The sequence below is a fragment of the Staurois parvus genome, unplaced genomic scaffold (assembly GCF_062004578.1).
Source record: "Staurois parvus isolate SC_StPar_1 unplaced genomic scaffold, SC_StPar_1.0 ptg000318l, whole genome shotgun sequence".
Lineage (NCBI taxonomy): Eukaryota > Metazoa > Chordata > Amphibia > Anura > Ranidae > Staurois > Staurois parvus.
In genome coordinates this window covers 5,430,372-5,452,493 of record NW_028318114.1, presented here as the reverse complement: position 1 = coordinate 5,452,493, position 22,122 = coordinate 5,430,372, and the positions used below count along the sequence as shown (strand labels likewise).

Below are 22,122 nucleotides of genomic sequence, written 5' to 3'. Positions count from 1 at the left end.
TATCGAGATAAGTAATCGAATCTATCGAGATAAGCTATCGAATCAACCCAATGTAATACAAATTAAACCACTGTAATATGAAAGAAATAAGCTACTGTAAGATAAACGAAACAAGCCATTGTAAGCAGTGTTATATGAAGAAGATTGAAGTTATTAAAGAAGTTAACTAAAGTATTCGGTGTGCTCTTTAAACCTACTGCATCCATAGAGCGGCATTGGAGGAATTGCAGAGTAAAGTTAGTCTAATCAAACAAAGAAACAGCAATTGCATAATTTTTCTAATGCCACAGCGCACAAGGCACTGAATGGTGCTGCGCCTGCCACATTCCCTTCAAGACATAAATGGGTGGCACCAATCTGCGTAGGTTCCTTTTGAGACAGGACAGAGAGCCCCCAAACATCCTGCACTAAGGGCACTGAAAGGGCATCAGGGGAGTAATTAATGGAATCCACTAACCCAAGTCTAAACTTGATCTTCAAATCAGGGTTATTCCACACAATGTTGTGTACTGAATGGTGGTATTCAGAGCATTATTGCTCTGTTGTTCATCACCCTTGCCGTGGGGATCTAAGGTTGGGCTCCACTGCATGCGTGTGGTCAAGGTCATCAAAGATGGGGTCAAGGGCCAAAAACATGCATCAATAGGAGGAAAGAGCTTGATCATCCACAGACAAACTGAAGGTCCAGGACTTTGGATCACCATGTACTAAAGAAACAATAATAATGCAAACTAGCTGGGTCTCAGAACTGCAAGAGTGAGGTTTCAGCTGAAAATATAGTTGCAGAACAATAACAGATGATGGCCCCCTAAAAACTGGTGTAATCTTGTCCTCCATGTTCCCTCCTGATTGTGCACCAAACAAGGGTCACATGAGAGACCTACCCTAGTGTGTTTTTCTGGGCTACGGCAGGCACCTTAGATAAGAATAACTTTGCTGAACAGATGACTGACTTGAACAAATTCTCTTGATGTATTTTTTTTTATTTAAATATTTATTGATTTTGAAGATAATAGGACAAATAAAAACAACAATATCAGTTCTTTTTACAATCTCATAAAACCAAACATTCACAATATTTTCCCTTATTTCTCCCTTCCACCCCTCAAACAACCCCTCCCTTTCCCTCCCCCACAACCCTCCCACACACCCCCCCCCAAACCACCCCAAGCTTCTCAACCTCCACCACACCAAGACAAGAGACAAAAAGACTAGAAGAGTATTCCTATTTATAAAAAAATCACCTCTTCAAACTTTCACCTTCGATCTAAACTCTTCCCATTTTTTCCACTTCACGAAATATGTCTCTAACCTATCCTCCTGCATATAGAATAGTTTCTCCATCCTACCAGTCTGGTCCACTCTATCCAATCTTCCTCTTTTGGAGCCTCTACTTTACGCCAAAACTTAGGAATCAGACTTTTAGCAGCATTTAAATAGTACCATACATATTATATCACTGTTCAACAAATTTTTATTTTTTGCCAGTTTTGGAAACAAAAGGATCCATTTCTTAATGAATTTCACATTCTGAGTTCAAATATAACAATGCAATTTGTCAATTGGCTCTAGTTTTTCTGTAAACGGAAAGTTTTCTACTATAGGCGTAATGACTACATAATGCACAATAATTATATAGATAGATGTCTTTCCACAAATATAAAGCAAGTGATATTGACTACATAACAAAGCCTAAATGGCATAATATATTGCATAGGATTACCAAGAAAAATTATAGCCATAAGCTAAGTTGAATCATTTTAATACTTAGGATTCTCACTAGTTTTGTCTTCAGTTTGTGTCGGTTTTGCTTCTCTTGGCTTTTCTCTTGTATTCGAGGAAAGGGCCATCTCTTACAACTGTCCAGCAATAGTCAGCAAGCATTGATGGGCTCCATTTACCTTGATATCTTCTTTCCATAGCTGCAATGTCTTGATGGAAGCGCTCTCTGTGTTCATCACTCACTGCTCCACAGTTTGGTGGGAAAAAATCCAGATGCGAATGTAGAAAATGAATTTTTAGAGACATGTTGCAACCCAGATTTCTGTAAGTCTGGATGAGTTTTTCTACCACTTTCTTGTAGTCTGGTGTTTTATTGTTTCCAAGAAAATTTGATGTCACTGATACAAATGCTGTCCAGGCAGCCTTTTCCTTTCCACGCAACAGAGAAAGAAACTCATCATCATGAATAAGTTTACGAATCTGTGGCCCAACAAAGACTCCTTCATTTATTTTTGCAGCACTAAGTGCTGGAAATTTGCTAATCAGGTACTTGAAACCTGCTTTATTCTTGTCCATTGCCTTAACAAAGTTTTTCATTAATCCCAACTTGATGTGTAATGGAGGTAATAAGATCTTATTGCTGTCTACAAGTGCTGGATAGTTAACATTTTTTTCTCCAGGCTGCAATGACTGGCGTAATGGCCAGTCTCTTTTGGCATAGTGCATTTCTCTCGCACGACTGTCCCACTCACAGAGGAAGCAGCAGTACTTAGTATATCCACCTTGAAGTCCAAGTAGGATAGCAATCACCTTCAGGTCACCACAAATCGACCATTGATGTTCATCATAGTTGATGCACCTTAAAAGCTCTTTCAAGTTTTCATACGTTTCTTTCATTGAAACTGCGTAAGCAACTGGAACTGACGGCAGCTGATTGCCATTATGGAGCAAAACAGCTTTAAGACTCGCCTTTGAAGCATCAATGAACAGCCTCCACTCATCGGGATCATAGCATACGCCGATGGCTGAGATTAAACCATGAACATTGTTACATACAGCAATATCACCTTCCTGGACGAAGAATGGGATCAGATCTTTCTGACGATGACGGTAGAAAGACGTACGAACATCACTTGCTAGGAGATTCCACTGTTGTAGTCTTGATCCCAAAAGCTCTGCCTTGTTCTTCGGAAGATCCAGGTCTCTGATAAGATCGCTCAATTCCACTTGTATAATGAGGTGTGGATCAGTGGGTGTGGATGGAAGAAAGTCTGGGTCATGTGAGGTTGACGGTTGATGACTACACGCTTCAGGTTCTTCCTCACTTGACTCAACCACGAAGGATTCTGGTGCTTTAGGAATTGGTAGCCCCTCTCCATGAGGAACTGGACGTATTGCCGATGGAATATTTGGATAGTGCACAGATAACTTTTTCTTCTTATTTAGCCCTTTTGTTGGAGGCACCATACAAAAGTAACAATTACTAACATGATCTGTTGGCTCTCTCCAAATCATTGGCACAGCGAAAGGCATAGATGCCTTTTTTCCATTCAACCATTGCTCCAGTGCCGTCCCACAAGAATTGCAGCATATATGTGGTGCCCAGCTCTTGTCCTGGTCTCCTATCTTGCAGCCAAAATACAAGTTGTAGGCTTTCTTAATCATTCCTGTTATCCTCCTTTTTTGTGAGATAAAAGTTATTTCACCGCAGATATAGCAGAAATTATCTGCTTTATTCACACAATTCACACAGGCATTACTGAGTAGCCTATATAAGCATAAAACGAAATGTAAAGACGCTGTCGAACTACAATCAGCTACAGATACTGCAGCTTTTATGCAGTGAAGTGATGCAGTTAAAGGCTAATATTGCATCATCTCAGTATACATGCAATTTTCTATTGGTCACCAGTATCAATTGCGCAATATGCAGCTGAAGTTGCATCATAATTTTGAATGGCTTACGTCATTAGATGGGTGAATATATCATGGAAACTAGAGCCAATCAACATTTTTTAGGGTCATTTTCGTTTTCAGCACCCCAAAATTATGTAAGATTAGCTAATTTTATGCCCAAAACTTTTTACCTGTTGAACAGTGTATTTATTTACCGATAGTTCTGTACAATGTAAAAGGCAGGTTCCAGCATCCAGGCTAACATCTACTTCAGTAATCCTCCTGATTTGATGTACTACTTTCCTCCAGAATACTTAAATTTTTGGACATTCCCACCATATATGGTACATTGTGCCTATCTCTCCACACCCCCGCCAACACCAAGGTGATTTCTCCCCACACATCTTATGTTCTATGTTCGGTGTAATGTGCCATCTTATCAAACATTTATAATTCATTTCCACCTCCCGTAAACTTATATTCTCGTGAATCAATCTATATATTTTTTTCTGTTTAACCTCCTCAATCTCCACCCCTAAATCCCTTTCCCATTTTTCTATATACATTTTTTTTTTTTCTGTGTCTAACTCAGTGAGAATTTTATATATTTTAGCCGTGCCATGTTTCCAATCTTCTCGTGATTCCAACAATCTCTCAAACAAATTCCAATCTTTTTTAGTTCTCAAGGGCTTCGGTAGATTCCCAACAAAATATTTTAATTGATTATACCTCCATACATCTATCTTAGTGAAAATCTCTCCCTCTTCCTTTTCCAAATCCTTAAATGATCTCAATTCTACCCCCTGCATTATATCTCTCAACTGGGCATCCTCCTTTTTTTTTTTGTTATAAATGTTTATTAATTTATCAACCAAATACAAATCACAATCACATTTCTATTAAAAAGACATCCAAACAATATCTTCCTATTAGCATAAGTTATTTAGATCCCTTGCCTCATCCCTCCCTCTACCCCCCCTTCCTCCCCCCCCCCAACCACGCCCCCCCCCCCACACACACACACACTCTGCGTTTTCTCTCCTCTCCTTTAAGCCAAACATTTCTATTATTTCTAAAATCCATTTCAAGGGGTGTTACATCCTCATATATTTCACTTTTTCTCTATACTCTTCCCATTGTTTCCACTTTGTATTATACATCTCCATCTTGTCTATATTCATATGATACAATCTTTCTGTCCCACAGATCTGATTCATTCTGCCCATCCAATCCTCTGTTGGCACCTCCTTTTTTTTCCAAAACCTAGGTATCAAACTCTTCGCTGCACTCAAATAGTGCCATATCCCCAAAACCTTATATAATTTCACTGGAAGCTCTGTGATATGGAGAAGACATAGCTCTGGGTCTAATCCAATATTAATTCTAGTAATTTTCCTTACTAGATAAACTATTTTCCGCCAAAACACCTGTATTCTTGGACACTCCCACCATATATGACATCACGTGCCCACCTCTCCACAACCTCTCCAACACAATAGTGAAATCTCCCCATTCAATCTATGCTCTATATTCGGTGTAATGTGCCATCTTACCAAACACTTATAATTTATTTCCACCTCCCGCATACTAATATTTTCGTGAATTAATCTAAACATTTTCCTTTGCTCCTCCTCTTCTATTTCCCTTCCCATATCTCTTTCCCATTTCTCTATATATATTAATTTTGTGTCAGTGTCCAATTCAATAAATATCTTATATATTTTTGCAATTCCGTGTCTCCCATCCCCCCGTGCTTCTAACAGTCTTTCCAATGGATTCCACTCTTTTCTGGTTCTCATAGGCTTTGGGAGACTCTCAAAGAAATGTTTCAGTTGGTAGTATCGTAATCCGTCCATTCTATTGAAAACATCTCCCTTTTTTTTCTCCAGCTCTCTATATGATCCCAATTCCTCACCAACCATTATATCTCTCAATTGCGCCTCCTGTTTTATAATCCATTTCCCTGCGGTATTTTCCTGCCCAGGGACAAAATATTCTGTGTTCCTTAGTGGTATTAACTGTGAATTAAAAACCCATCCCTTTTGTCTGTGTAACATTTCCCAAACTCTTAAAACGTTAAAAGTGTACGTATTTGTGTTAGCATCTAGTCCCCTATATTGTGCAGGCACCCATATAATCTTACTCAAATTTGTTCCACTCAGTGTATTTTCAATTTTTACCCAACTTTTCTCTGGATTATGAGTCCAATCAAAGATTCTCGCAATTATCACCGCTTTATAATATCTCTTAAAATCTGGTACACCCAAACCACCTCTTTCTTTGCTTCTAGTCAACATTTCATAGCGTATTCTAGGTTTTTTATTCCTCCATATGTATCTTATTATCATTTTTTTAAGTTCTTTAAAATATGCCTCTGGAAGTTTGATTGGAATCATTTGAAATTTATATAATACTTTGGGCACAATTACCATTTTTTTATCAAGTTTATACGACCTATCCAGGACGGGTTTCCACCTCCCACTCTCTTCAACTCCTCCTTAAGCTCGTTTAGTAGTGAAATATAGTTACCTTTATACAGATTTTTAATTGAGGCTGACAGTTTTGTCCCTAGGTATTTTAATTCTTTATCTCTCCAAACAAATAGGAATTCATCTTGTATTTTTTCTTTTTAGCTATTTTTAAGGTTTATATTTAAGATTTCGGTTTTTGTCGGGTTAATTTATAAATTTGATAATTCCCCATATTCCTACAATATCTTCATTAAATTTGGAAGTGACATCCTAGGATTTCCAACATAGAACATCAAATCATCCGCATAAGCCGCCACCTTATGTTCTCTATCTCCTATCCATATTCCTTTTATATCTATGTTTTTCCTTACTGTAGACAACAATGGCTCCAATGATAAAACATACAACAGTGGGGATAATGGGCATCCCTGTCTTGTACCATTTGACATCCCAAAAAGCTCCGATCTTCCTCCATTAACCATGATAGCGGCAGTAGGCCCTCTATATAACCTTCCAATCCACTTTCTCATTCTATCTCCTAACCCCAACACCTCCAAGGTATCCATCATAAATCCCCAACTCACTCTATCAAATGCTTTCTCGGCGTCAATTGACATCAGTACCATTGGGGTTTTCCCTTTTTTACCTTCCTGTATAAGCAACAGTGATCTCAAGCCGTTGTCTCTACCCTCTTTCCCCGGGACAAACCCCACCTGATCCCCATGTATCCACTCCGGCATCAGATCCTTCAGTCTATTTGCCCAAACCTTTGCATACAATTTAGTATCTACATTCAGCAGCGCTATTAGTCTATAACTTGCACACTGCGAGGGGTCTTTATCTTCCTTATGAATTAAAACTATATTGGCCTGTAAGGATTCTCCCCTTATTTCCATCTCATCTCCCAAACAGTTCATATATATCTTCAATTTGGGTATTAACAGCTCTTTATATTTTTTATAATATTTTACCGTATATCCATCTGGACTCTGGCTTTTCCCCACCGCGGTACCTTTTAACGCTGTTTTTATTTCCTTTAACGTAATTTCTGCTTCTAGGGAGTTCAATTGCATTTCACTTAATTTTGGTAGACCTGCCTCTTTTAAGTATGTTCTTTTTTCTCTATTTACAGTTTCAGTTTTATTTAATGTATCCTGGGGTGTGATATTATATAACTCATTATAGTAATCCTTAAATACTCTAGCGATGTCTTTAGTTGAGTGCACTAGTTCACCCTTGGGATTTCCTATTTTTTCTATATAATTCCTACATTTCTTTTTCCTTAGAGTTCTCATCAAATACTTTCCCGGCCTATCTCCCCATCTATACATTTCACTTATTACTTTATTAAAGACTCTTCTTTTTTCCTCCTCCATTACATTCTCTAGTTCTTCTTTCTTCTTTATTATTTTCTGCATTATCTCCTTAGACGTTTCCCTTTTATGAGCCTGTTCAAGATCATATATTTCACTTAGCAGTCTATTAATCTTTTCCCTCCTTTTTTCTTTTTTGCCCCTATTGCAATGAGTAGTCCTCTAATGTAGGCCTTGTGGGTCTCCCACACCATTGCAACCGACACATCCCCTGTATCATTCTACTCAAAAAAATGTTTAATTTCCATCTCGATCTTTCGATTGCTCTCTTCATCCAGAAGGAGTGCCTCATTCATCCGCCACACAAAACCTCCTCTCTCCTCTCTACCCCAATCCTACCCAAATATCAGTGATGATAGAGAGGATGAAAGTAAGAGTACTTTTTTACATACCAAATTACGCAATAAGTCCGTATTTAACCCAAAAATTGGAAATAACTGTTGTGTTGAAACGTTTAAGAAATTGGTAGAACACGATTTGGAGAAATTATCTATCCCAGGGATGAGAAGGAAACAGGATATATTAAGGGGTCTTAAAAAGCTAGAAGAAAATAGGAATATTGTAATAAGGCCAGCTGACAAGGGGGGATGGGTTGTGGTAATTAACAAGGAAGATTACTATACAGAGTTGAATAGACTAGTTTGTGATGGTAGCACTTATGAGGCTTTAAGGGGTAACCCTACAAGAAAATACAAAAAACTTTATCAAAACATGTTAAAGATGGGGAAAAGGAAGGAATACTAAATAAAAAAGAAGGTAAATATCTGGTACCCAATGCCCCAAGAGTGCCTGTTATTTACCAATTGCCAAAAATTCGTAGGAATTTAGAGAAACCCCCTGGGAGGCCCATTATTAGTGGGATTGATTCCCTATTTTCTAGATTGGGTGAATATGTAGACAAGTTTTTGCAGCCCTTGGTCCCTATTTTTCCTTCATATTTGAGGGATGGTGGTGATTTGGTTAGTTCACTAAGGGGTATTAGAGAAGAAGGGGATTGTGTCATGGCTAGTGTTGACGTGAACTCCCTTTATACGAACATTAGACATGAGGATGCGTTGGGGGCAGTCAAGTGGGCATTGGATGGGGTATCAGGATTGAGATCTCAACAAAAAGAATATTTAATAAAAAGCCTAGATCTGGCAATGTCACATAACTATTTTTGGCACTCCGAGAAGTTTTATAGACAAGCAGTGGGTGTGGCTATGGGAGCCAAATATGCGCCATCAGTGGCAAACCTGTTCATGAGTAAGTGGGAGAGTGAAGCCATCTTTGAGAATAGAAACCCTGAAGTCTATAGAAGATTCATAGATGATATTATAATATAGAAGGGCACCAAAGAGGGATTGGAGGAATATATACGAGAAATGGGGAAGAACCCTTTGAATATATCATTTACAAATAACATCAGCAAAGAAGCAATATATTTTTTGGATCTGACAATATATAAAAAAGGTGATACATTTTGTACCAAAACGCACTTCAAATGAAGTGGACAGGAATGGTTACATTCCGAGTCATAGCTGCCACCATAGAAACTGGCTTAAATCCATTCCTAAAAGCCAGCTTATCAGACTGAAATGAAGTTGTGATGATAAAAATATATTCCTAGGGCAATCGGAGATGCTTTTACAAAGATTTAGAGAAAAAGGTTATGGAGAGGAACTCCTAGCTCACTCATTACAACAGGTTAAGGAAATAAAGAGATGACTTGCTGAAGAAAAAAGGAGAGGAATGGAAAGATAGGAGATCTGGCTTTTATTACAGGCTATTCGAGCCACCATAAATTGGTTGAGCTAATTACCAAGAAATATTGGCCCATTTTAAAGAGGGATGAGGTCCTTAATAAGTTGCTACCTGGAAAGCCTATGTTCATTTATAGGAAACCACCAACCTTAAGAACTAAACGAGTGAAAAATGTTCCTGATGAACCCAGGAAAGTGGTGACTTAACTTAATAGGGTAGGTTTCTTTAAATGTAGGAGGTGTATAGCATGTAGTAACCTTAAAGGTGATAATAGAGATTATGAGGCATTTAGGTCATGTGCAAATGGTTCATCATATAAAATCAGGAAGTTTATTTTGTGTGATAGCTCCCATGTTACCTATATGTTGGAGTGTTCTTGTAACCTCCAGTATATAGGTAGAATCACTAGAAAACTATCAGTAAGATTGGGGGAACACATTAGAAATATAAAGAAAGGATATAAGTATCAGTTTGGCACACCACTTCAGAATTCATCACAATAGGGATCCGACATCTTAAAAATTCTGTGGGATAGATAGGATTGATGCTCCCTGGAGGGGGGGGGGGGGATATGGTTAAGAGTATTTCTCAGAATTAAACTAAGTGGATATACCAAATGGGGACTTTGATCCCAAAAGGGTTAAGTGCAGAAATTGACATTGTTTCTTGTCAAATTGGTAGCTTTGGTCCGGGTGCAAGTGTCATGTATGTGCCTGTGTGTGTATATATATATATATATATATATATATATATATATATATATATATATATATATATATATATATATATATATATATATATGTGATGTGACCTATTTATATATTTTTTTTTCATCTTTTATATATTTTTAAAGTATATATTTTTCCATTTTTTTTTAAATTTATTGTATTTTTTCATTATATAATATTTTTTTTATTTTCTTTTAATTTTTATTTAATTTCTCCTTTTTTGATTAATGGTCGCCTCGGGATGTATATATACATGCACAAAATAGAATGAATTTATAATTTTAACACAAAATGTTTGGGATATGAATCGCTATTTTTTTTTTGTATGTAAATTTTTTTTATTTTATTTTCCTCTTTTTTTGTGTTTTTCTTTGATGGATATAATTTATGGATGTATTTTAATGTCACTATTTTGTTTTATATGGCTCAGATCTCAAAAAGGAGTTTAGGGATGTGTTATGGTTAGTTCAGGATATTAATAAAGTTTGTATGGTGACTAACGAATAGATAGAGAACTGTGCTATTTGAGTCTGTGAAGGAATCTCACGTGGTGGCAGCAGGGGTTGACAGCTAGTCAATTCACCTTTTGGGCTGTATTAACGTATGGGAGAGAAGGGAAGGGATCGGGTGTTATTTAAGCAGCTTGAGACTGGGGGTGTGTGTCTTGAGAACGCCCTGTGGGTGGGGCAAAACGAATCAACGCACTTCCGGTCTGCCGTCTTAATGTCCCGTGTCATATCCGGTGAGTGGAACGCACGCCGTGTGGTGCGTTCCAAGCGGCCATTTTGAAATCTGTCTGAACATTATCCTGTTATCCCCTGCTGATCAGGCTGTGGGGTTTCTACTATGGAGCTTGGAAACACTGGATTTTATGTGAGCCTATGGAGGCAATAAAAAAGGCTGTTTTTTCATCTGACAAATGTTTGTGGTCTGGCTATGTTTTTTAGCATTATATATTAGTAGCAGGATTACACGATTTTATATTTCTTTCCTTTGCACTGCTGTGGAGTCCGGAGTGAAGACAAGGCAGGAGCCAATAAAGACTTCTTCCCAAAAATCCTATATGGTGGAAAGGAGTCCAGGTGGTTTAGAGGGGGTTTGGGATCCCTATATATCCCAAAAGGTGTAATACTCACCTTAATCTGGTGAGTGCGGTTGATATTGGTTTTATCACTGGTGAATGTTGGAAGCATTTTCCCAGTTTGGACTGTTTTTTACATATATACATCTTATCACTTGGGAATAAGGACTTGTATTATGATTTTTTTTATATAATTTTTTAATATTCTTTTGATTTGGACATTTTTTATTTATTTTATCACTTTCAAGTTTGTATTATTTGAAGTAAGGTGTTTATTTGCGCTGTTTCTTTGTATTTTCACTTTTCTGGTTTGGTTTACCTGTGCACAGCAGCAATTTAACTACCTGGGTGTAAGTTTCTGGAGGTGGTTCCTGTGCGCTGGGGCGTGTGTGTATTTATTGTTTTGTTACTGTCTTGTCTCATGTTCTGTCCCCCACTATAATGTACAGCGCTGAGCAAACCTTCTGGCGCTATATAAATACTGTATAATAATAATGTAAGTGAGCACTTTGTTGGCTTTGTGCACTTTGAATAAATTCAACAGTATTACACTATGGGAGGATTCTTCTTCTTTTCACTATATGTGAGTTGGCTGAGCTTATTATCCTGCATAAAAGAAACCCGGATACCAGGATTGGTTATACCTCTTGTTCTATAATTGGGGATACCACCACTACTGCTAAACCAGATCCGTACCTGCTGATTGGCCGTATAGCTGTGTCTAATATTGTGAAGACTTATTGACTCCTTGGGGTCGCTACATGAAGGTGAGGGGGCAATCCAGCTGGTGATGGATTATCCTATATCCCCACACCTGCATCACTTATGTTTTTGTTGGAATTTTCACTATATCCAGTTGGCTGAAGAGATCACACGGGGACATTTTGTTCATTGTCATTTTTGGTGGTAGTTTTGTAGCATTTTTTTGCTTAGTAGTGCATTTTATATTTATGTAGCACAATTGTGTCACTTTTTTTATTATTTTGTGTCACACTTGATGTTCTTGTATTAGCACAAGTACTCCCAATTTAGGGACTGGAGCACGGCATTTATATTTATACATTTATTTTTTTCATGGTCACCTATCATGCTTTTGAGACACATTTTGTGGAAGGACTTTGTGTGGTCCTAAATATTTGTCTTTAGTCAGGTTTTTATCCTGACCATCTTACCATCCATCTTTACAGGCATCATTCACTCCAGTTGTGAGTCCATTTTTCACTGCTCATTTGCAGGCATATCTTATGCCATATGTCTACTAGTTTGTCAATTTATGATTTATGTCACTTTTGGCCTTGTTTAAGGGACGCATGTGTATAATTTCACTATTTTCTTCAGTTTTTGATTTGCAGTTTTCCTTTATATGTGTGTATTTTCTTGCACATTATCACATGAGATTGTCCATAATATATGTTTAAACATCTCACACAGTGGAGTTTTATAAGAGATTTATTAAATTTGTTAAATTATGTTATTTGAGTTTATTTAGTATATACAGTAGGTATTTTGTGCGGGAGCTCAGCACCATTTTTTCCTGATAAAGAAAACAGTACTTGTAGTCTTCAGGAGTATCAGGCATGGACTTTAGACTTTTGCAAAGCAGGAGAGCAGCTGATAATGAAATCCAGAGGCAAGTTGTAGTCAGGGCATAAAACAATCGATAAATTTAATCCAGAGACAGGCAGAGGTCAGGTCATGCAGGAGACAATAGGCATAAACCAAGGACAGATAGAGGTCAGGGAAGGCAGCAGACTAGAGAAAAGTCTAGGAACAAATGTCAAGGCATGCCAACTAGGGTCAGAATCATGGTTCAAAGTGGTAAGTATAGAACCATTGGTGTACAGAGTGCCTCCACAAATGTAATCTCCTGCTTGTGTGATTGGCTCACAGATTTTCCAAGAAATCTGCACTAAAATACAAATCATATTATAGGCACCCTTCGCAATAGGAATTTCAGTTTTGGCAAGATACTCCCTAAAGATTAACAATTTATAAAGGGATGCAGACACTGCAGATGTTTTCATAAGAATGCTGAGATTACACCCTCCCATTCAGACTCAATCTGCACAGCACATGATGCAATAAACAGCTGTTGCTTCAGATTAGAAAAAGATAGGACTCTGCTAAAAACTGGTAAAATCCCTATCACTGCAACCACCATATATCACACAGATTTTTATTTTTGTCAACAAAAGTGCAATTACACTAAAAGTAATTACAGATGCAATATTTCCCAATTAACTTTGATCACTTCATGGGGTTTTATAAAGCCTGAAAAAAGGTATCCAAGTTATCCTGAAAGCTTGGATCTTGAATGGGTTAGTGAATAAACGGTATAACTTTCTACATGAATCAATAGCCAACATGGTACAATACTCTGTTACAGCTTGGATCTGAAGTTAGAGTTAAAGGAAATCTAAGACCTCAGCATATACTGTATGCCCTATTTATACCATCAGTATTATGATAGCAATACAAACAATACGTATTTTTTACTTTTACTTGAGAATTTTCCTTTTATGTTGTGAGTTCTGCATTTCTGGATTCCCAGCATTCATTGCAACTTCTCCTCAGTTTTGAAGGACTACATATCCCATGGTACCTTGCTGCCTGTAAGCTGTGTTTCCTTTACTGACTCTGCCTCCTGAAACGCCACTTCTCAGTGTTTCTGTAGTTCAGAAGGTAGGCCCTGTGAGTTCTGTGGCCAGCAGTGCCTATCAACAGGGCACAGTAATTAAATGTGTGGGGATCTTTACAAAGTAAGTTTATAAGCTTCAAGATTGTCCAGATTAACAGATGTGTTAGAAATAATTGAAATAAAATAGAAAGTAAAATATGATTTTACATTTTGACCATAGATACACTTTCAGAAACTTGGCTTATTGAAACAGGAACAATCTTAAAAACTTAGACTGCCAAGTTAACTGGAAGCTTATGAACTGTCTGAATAATAATGGTATGTCAATCATCTTTCAAAGGATCAGGACTCCTGTGTGGACCAAGGTTTATTATTATTAAAATACATAGTGTTTTGTGATATAATTATTTACATTGTTGTCAGCATTTTTCAGTATTGAGAAAACAATTTTCTTTTGTATGGTTTATGATTTACAACAGGTATTTATACAGTGCCAGCAATTTACACAGTGCTCTACATGTATGTTGTACATTCACATTAGGCCTGCTGTCAGGGTTCCGGGTTTGACCAGAAATGTGTGGACTGACACAGGGAAGTAGCAGGCTTCAGGAACACAGGCGTAGTCAGGGCTGGAGAGGTGGAATGGTCAGGCGGGCCGTAAGGTACTGTCAGGCACTGCCCAGCGGGATCTCTAGTGACCCACAGAACAGGATTCCCCAGGGCGCAGAGTCTAAGCCCCAGTCTGCCTTTTCACCAGAGCCCCTGATGGTGGGGATGGACTTGGCGCAGGACTGAGACCAGGTCGCGGCCCAAGTGCACCCAACTGCGGTAGAGGGGTCCACCAAGGGTATGTACCGGGGGAAAGCCTGATGTGAAGGGGCTGGCAGGTTTGGACAGTAGTGACTGGATCCGTGCGGGATGGATGGATGGATCGTCTGGGTAGCATCAGGCGTAGTCAGGCAGGCCAGGTCAGCAACGTGCGGGCAGTGAGGTACCGGAGGAGCAGGCAGAGAATAGTCAGGGTCACAAGCCGGGTACAGTAACTCACGGGCAGTGCGATACAGAGGATCAGGCAGAAGGATGGTCAGGCAAGCCGGGGGTTCAACAGGAGACGGTCAGCAGAGGTCAGGATCAAAGCAGGGTCAGCAACTAGACAGATAGGCAGGAACACAGGATAGCAGGTACAGGGGCTCATGGGAAACATACACCAAGGCACTGACTGCAGGTCTGGCCATTCCTTAAATACACCTCCTGCAATCAGCCCCAGGTGTTGGCTGATTGCAGGAGTGAGCTTCAGGCTGCTGAGAGCACCCGCTGGTCAGCCCTGGTACTGCAGCCCACATGGCAGGTGAGTCCCACCACCAGTGCTGAGTCCATTCCTGACACCTGCCCTCAAGAAGATTACAATCTAAGGTCCCAATCCCAAATTCATACATACCAGGGCCAATTTAGACAGGAGCCAATAAACCTACCACCATCTCTTTGGAATGTGGAAGGAAATCCGAGTATCTGGAGAAAACCCATACAGGCACAGGAAAACATGCAAATTCCAGGCAGGTAGTGCCGTGATTGGGATTCAAACTGATGACCCTGGTGTTGCCAGGTGGAAGTGCTAACCCCTTAAGCTGGCTATACCTGGATCAAAATTTAGCTGGTTCAGGCTGAACGAATTTCGATCCATGTATGGGCAGGGCAGTTGTACAGAAGTTGATTTACCGATTAACTTCTGTACAACAACCCTGTTGGATTTTTACTGCTCGATCAGCATTGCTGGTTAGTATATTCTGGTGTATTCTGATGGTGGGAAAATCTCCCCACTGTCAGAATACAATAGCTCAGCAGGAGTATTCCCCCATCCACATTGAATGTGTTAATGGGGAAATTCAATTGCTGGTTGAATAAAAAAAAAAAAAAAAAAAAACTCATCTATGGGCTGCTAAAGCCAAGATATGTAGTGTTCATACCTCTGAACTCTAATATTTTCTACACTCTCTTCAGATTAGTTCTAATTCCTATTTCTGTTATACATACTATAAAATATTGGAATATATTATATGTTAGAATTTGTAAATTAAGCATTCTATAAATTGTCTTCATTCCAAACTACAGGACAAAACACTGATCATCTGGTGTGATAGTAATAGTTATCCTGAATTTTGAAAGGTCACATTTCCAATTCATAAAATGATACATTATTACATAGTACACACATACACTCATTACTTACTGGAACATTTTTCTCCAGAAAATCTGCCATCTGAAAGACATTCAATTTCTCCAGTTGTCTGTCCATCCAAAGTTGTATATCCTGAATGACACTGAAATCTTAATTTGTCTCCTTCTATATATATATATGAACGTGTTCTGAGAAAAATATGTGCATTTACTGAGTTTGCAGATGGAACTTCGCATTTTCCTATAAAAGAGAAAAACGGCACATCAATAGGATATTTTTACATATTACAGCACTTCAAGAGCACCTAAATAAAGTATATATCTCACTACATGATTTGTAGAGGTTAAAGTGATGACATGTTTTGCATTGAAAGCGGAAGTGATATAACATTGCTTTGCTTCTGCTGTGTGATGAGACACCTAGCTAACAGGTGGAAAGCTTTGCTTTTGTCATTCACTGTGTGTGCTGCTAATAATATGGAGTCATGTTACTGCTTACTGAGCTTTAAACTGTTGGTGGTCGCTTAGCTGGTGCCCCTGTGACTGATGCTGCCAATTTGCCATGTTGCGTGGTACCGTATCAAAGGTTATGATGGCATATACAGTTTCTGGGAAAACATAATCTGATGAAGCGTGGTTGACATGGTCAACTGACCGAAAGAAACAAAAAAATGGACATTGCGTAGGATTGTGACTCGGAAAAGGAAAACAACTGCTGCAAAAGTAAAGGGGAAAAAATAAGCGAGCGCTAAAAGTCAGTAAGCTGCTAAACACCAAAGGTACCAAATAGACCTCCCAAGTAAACAATAAACATCAGAGTGTAGCGCTATAATAATCTTAATCCTGATAAAAATAAAAGAAAATAATAAATAGTAAGCACATACAATAATAAAATGACTCAGTAATAACCTATGAATTGTTTCATTGCAGCCAACTCAATAAGCATAAGTATTATAAATCACAAAGTAAGTTGATCAAAGTGACATGGTGCTTGCATATACAAAATAAAGTGATTCAACAGTGGTGTGATATGTCACTAATCAGTGACTAGCAATGTGCACAGTGCCAGGTATGAATCCAAGATTAAAGTGCGTGGGAGATCGTTACGATCTTCCAGATCCAATAGTCTGATCCAAACAAGTGGTGATAACTCTCAAAGGTGAAAAGACTGCGCACTAACCAGATACACAATCAATCTGAGCATTTAGAGAGATCTCAAAGAACCAGGGGGTCCCTTTAAGGTCTGGTATCCCTCTTTTCCCCGATATCCGCTGCCAGTGATGGTGCGCCTGCTCTGTAGATGGTAAGAGCTCCCAAAGAGCTCCAAAAAAAAGGAGGAGGCTAATAGCATGATACCGTTATACCAGAGGGTATTTATTCAAGCCAAACAGAAGTAAAAACACACTGACCAGTAATGAAGTTCTAAGATGGCCACCGGGACCCACGTGGTGCCGGCAGCTTGACGTCCTAGTGCTGTAGCTCCTCCCTCCTATATATCCTATCTCATATACATTTCACTTCTGCTCCAGACATGGGTCAGGTGTCACTCATCCTTATATCTCCTTCTCCCCAGGACACAAGTCTAGTTTCACTTATCCTTTTCAGGTAACATTTTTTATTTCTCCTACAGTATGTAATTTGTATTGCCTCCCTATTGCTCTCCTTCCTTCTTTTTGCTCTGCACTTATCTTCCCTGCTTCTACTGTCTCCTAATTGAGCTTCATGCTCTGCCCTCTCTTTGTATCTCAGGTCACCTCACTTATTATTCTCTTCCTCATCTCCCTTCTCCATCTTGGGTCTCCAGCTACTGCCTCCTGATAATTAAATCTTCTGATTGCTCGTTCAAGCCTCTCCACTTAAGCTCCCTTTCTCTATCACAAGACTTTCACCATTTATTCCTGCTATTGTCTCTCTGACCTCTCACACGTCTATTTTCTACTCCCTTATTCTGCTATCCTGTGGTTTCAATGTGAATGTTGCTGGGTGTGGGAGGTTTTACTGCAGCTCAAAATTGTTTCACTTATTTTTTGTAAGAACTGTTTTTATTACTATATTGTATATTTACAAATTTTACTATATTGTATATTTGAAAATTAAAACTTTTTTATGTAATAAAGCTATCATAACCAAAATTATATTATAGCCACACAGGTGCTTTTTGCATGTGATGGAAAGGAAGTTTACCTCCACATAAAAAAGAAGGCTTCTTTAGATTAAGAGCTATAGAAATGTTAAATTGACTTCCTTAGGAGGAAGCCAACTTCATAGATTGTTTTGAATAAAACTGGATGTATTTCCAAACAAAATATCCTCCACTATTCAAATTCATAATTAATAACGTCAAGGATTATTGATACAGGGAATTTCTAACTGTTCAACACATTCAAAGTGCTTTTTGGACGTTAAACAAGATGTTGAATCCTCCTATTTGTTGCATATCTTGTCAATCATAATATAAAGTTGTCCCAACTGTATTGTTCAACGGCCAAACAAGGGAGCCACTAGCTTGCTGAGATTGCCAGAAGACTCCAAGAGCAATTGGACTGTTTATCTTTCCATATAATTATAGACTTATCTTGCTGATGATAGAATACTCATGTAAGAAGATTCACTGTCATACAGATTCATTCGCCAGTCCAGGGAGCCACCAGCTAGTTTGAGGTGCCGGAAGACTCCATAGGCAGTTAGGCATAATAGAAAGAAAAAGGATTTTTCCAACATGTGAGGCAAAAGTTGGCAAATACTTGTTATGGAAACCACGGACATAGTAAGGAAAGTTCCAAATAATAAATATCCAGTAATGAAGCAAAAGTTATACTTACCCATCCAATCTCAGGATGTCCAGTCAGATTTCCAGCCTTTCTCCCATGTTGCAACCTGCTGTGATGCCTCTCCCTTCCTACCTCCTCAATTCAAGATGAGACCATAGGGCACTTTCTGATACATCTATGAAGCATTACTACTATAGAACACAGCCTGGACATCCTGGGACTTTCTTGGTATCACTTTGCTTCATTACTGGATATTTAGTATTTGGAACTTCCCTTACTATGTCATGCTGAGTTCTCACAACGGGGGACAGATGCAGCATTGGACTGATGCTGCATCCAGCTAGGTAAGTATAATTGGGGAAAAAAAAACAGTCCACTTCTCTTTAAAAAGGGCATTTCCAACAACATTAATAGCATGAAAATGAACTAAAAGGCATCAGATGAACATTTTTAAAGTGATTCTAAAGGCTGAAGGTTTTTCACCTTCATGCATTCTATGCACTAAAGGTAAAAAGCTACAATCTGCAGCTTCCCCACTATCCACTCTTCACAAAGCCCAACCGCTTTCCATCAATGTGAATCCATGAATCATGAAGAGGATTACTCATAGTGTAGCATTTATTAACCTCTCATAAAAGCATAAAATAGAAGAATTGCACTTACAGATGTGGGTGCCTAGTATCTCGGCCCTAATACAATGATCGTGTGTGCACCGCCACTCCACTTGCTGGAATGCAGTGTGCATTCCAATCCCTGGAGCTGGTAATGACGTCAGTACTATACTAGATAGTAAGGACGTAAGAGCAGCTTCTACATGTTTCGGCGCTTGGTGTCTTCAGGAAGCTCTAGTCTGCCATTTTCTCAAGGATATATGCATAGTCTACCCTATTCACTGACTGGTCAATTGAATTATTGGTCTCCAAAAACATGGTTTCTCTAAGCTTTCTGGTTTACATATATTTAACAGCTCTATGAGTTAATGTCAAGATTTACATGCAATTATAAATGAATTAAAAAAAAATATCTATACAAATACTTGATTAATATACCCTAAGGATAAATTTAAAAATATGAAAATGGTTTTAATGCCCATTATTATACTAATGTGTAGATATTCATAGACCTAATCCATTACCTCGCATGTTGCCATCTAGTGGTCAAATAAAGACCACTATTTGGGAGATAGATGGATATTTCAATATTATTAAAAATATTAAAGAACAAAATATAAAAGAAAATTCCAAATTTTGGAAAAACCTTACTATATAAAAAAAATCACTTTAGATAGAAATAAAATATAAATTATATGTTAAGAGATGAAAAAGGACAAAATGGGGAAAATTTGAAAAAAGTGAAAAAGTGTGTTTTTAAAAAAGATGTGAAAAAAACAAGATACAACAGACTATTGTGTGTATATAATCCTCTCTCTTCCACTGTCTCCCTCTTGTTGGAGTGTGCGTACACCCTCCAGTGGTCAACTTACAGCACATGTCCTGAAAAATGCCAACTCCAACGATGGGAATGTATATTAGAAATTTGTCAAAAAGCAGTTCAAATCAATGTCTATATTTAACCCTTGAGGGGCCAAAGAATGTAATTAATAAATGTATCTTGTCTCGTACCTTGAGATTTTTTTAGTTAGGTCACTTCCTCTCCAGTGTCTGATTATTCTGTCTATACCAATAAAGGACAAAAGGGTAGGATCTTGGTTATGTGCCACTCTAAAATGGTTTGATAAACTATGTTTTTTTTATAGTCATTGTTTATATTATTAAAATGCTCCTCAATGTGTTTAGATAGCTTTCCATTTCTGCGTCCAATGTAATACAGTCCACATGGGCAAGTTAAGAGACATATTTACTATCACATGTAAATTTTTTACATCATCTTTTACCTGATGTTGAATAAAATTTGGGTGTAAATCTGTTTTTATCTCTTGTTATTCTGCAGGCCTCGAATCTCTTGCATGTAAAAAAAAACATTTTCTTTCCAAGAAAGTATTCTTTCTTAGGGGCACTTATTGTATTTTTGGCTATAATGTTTCTTAGCCCTGGAGCGCTTTTAAAAATAAAAGTTTTTTTTTTTGGTAAAATGTTTTTGAGGGAGTTGTCCCATAGTAGTATTGCTAATATTTCCTGATGCTATTTTCAACCTCCCTATATTGTATATTATAACCAGTTACAAAGGCCATATCAAATTTTCCTTTTTCCTTTCCTGTTTGGTTAACAATCTCTCTATCCATTCCTCTTACCAGGTCCCAAATTCTAATTCTTTCTTGTACCCCTTTTCTATAAATCTTTCTATTAACATGTTTGATTGAGCCATAAAATCCTCATCTCGCTGACAATTACGTTTAATCCACATGAACTGTCCCTTTGGGATGGCTCTCACCAATCCTGGGAGGTGGCAGCTCCTGATGGATATATATCTGTTCCTGTTTGTTTCTTTTAAATGGGTATGCGTAAGAAGCAGTGGTCCTTCTTTCCAAATCTCAAGAGCTTAAAAATGCACCATCCCATCACTAATGGTGCTGGTAAATTTAATGCCATATTGGTTAATGTTTAACCCTTGCAAGAACAATTTTAAATCTTCCTTTTCTCTCTCCCAAATAACAATGTATATGTATTTTATATAATGTAAGTTGGGGCTGCATTTTAGAAAAATCTCCTCCCATTTATCAAGGAAGATATTGTCAACACTCAGCACATATCTTGCTCCCATTGCCACACCTTTAACTTTATTATAAAAAAAAAAAAAACTTAGGGGGCGCTCGTGAGCAGCAACCAGGATGGTTGCCTTTTAGATCAGTGCTGTGGCCGCCGGACACATCGGCCGATTTCTGTCCCTCAGGGGGGGTCCCCCTGCTCCTTCTCTGGCCCCTTGTTACCCTGGTGCCCAGATGGGCAAAAAAACACCGGCCGCCCGTGCCTCCAGCTCCCGGCGGGCGGCGCCGGAGTTTGCGGCCTACCCGCCGGAGGTCGCGGCTGAAGCCGCGGCCTCGATTTTGGGCCGGCCGCCGACCACTTCCAGGACCCCGGCCGCGGATTCGCGGCTCCCGCCGGAGACCTTAAATGGAGCCCCAGCCGCAATTTTGGGTCCCATGCCATCACCATCTGCAGGTGGGTCGGATCATGGCAGTGTGGAGGACCCGTCCCAGCAGTCTCCCATGCCATTGGAGCCACCCCAGCAGTCTCCCATGCCATCTCTGCGGGATGCTGAACTCCTGCGCCGCTTCCAGTTTAGGTTACAATCAGAATTGTCCTCCGCCACCTCCAAGCTGGCCGACCGTCTCTCACGGGAAATTCGGGAGTTGGGCAGCCGGACGAGCGACCTTGAAGATAAAATGGATGCTGCGGCTACGGTCCTTGAAAATCACGAGCAGGATTTATGCGACCTCAAGAAAGAATTGGCGGACACGCTGCTACGGCTTGAGGATTTTGAAAATCGTTCCCGCCGTGGCAATCTGCGGTTAAGGGGTATCCCGGAAACGGTTACGGATCTTACCTCCTCTGCCACTGCACTGT

The 22,122-nt window shown here is 38.9% G+C and overlaps 1 protein-coding gene across 1 annotated transcript in view; it reads right to left on the bottom strand.

The window, feature by feature from the left end:
• Window positions 1–22,122, bottom strand: part of CFH (complement factor H) — a 324,533-nt gene that overhangs the window by 145,092 nt on the left and 157,319 nt on the right. Inside the window, exon 9 of the mRNA XM_089683641.1 lies at window positions 15,880–16,068. Within this exon, the coding sequence (XP_089539767.1) occupies window positions 15,880–16,068 (189 nt within the window). The remainder of the gene's footprint in view (window positions 1–15,879; window positions 16,069–22,122) is intronic.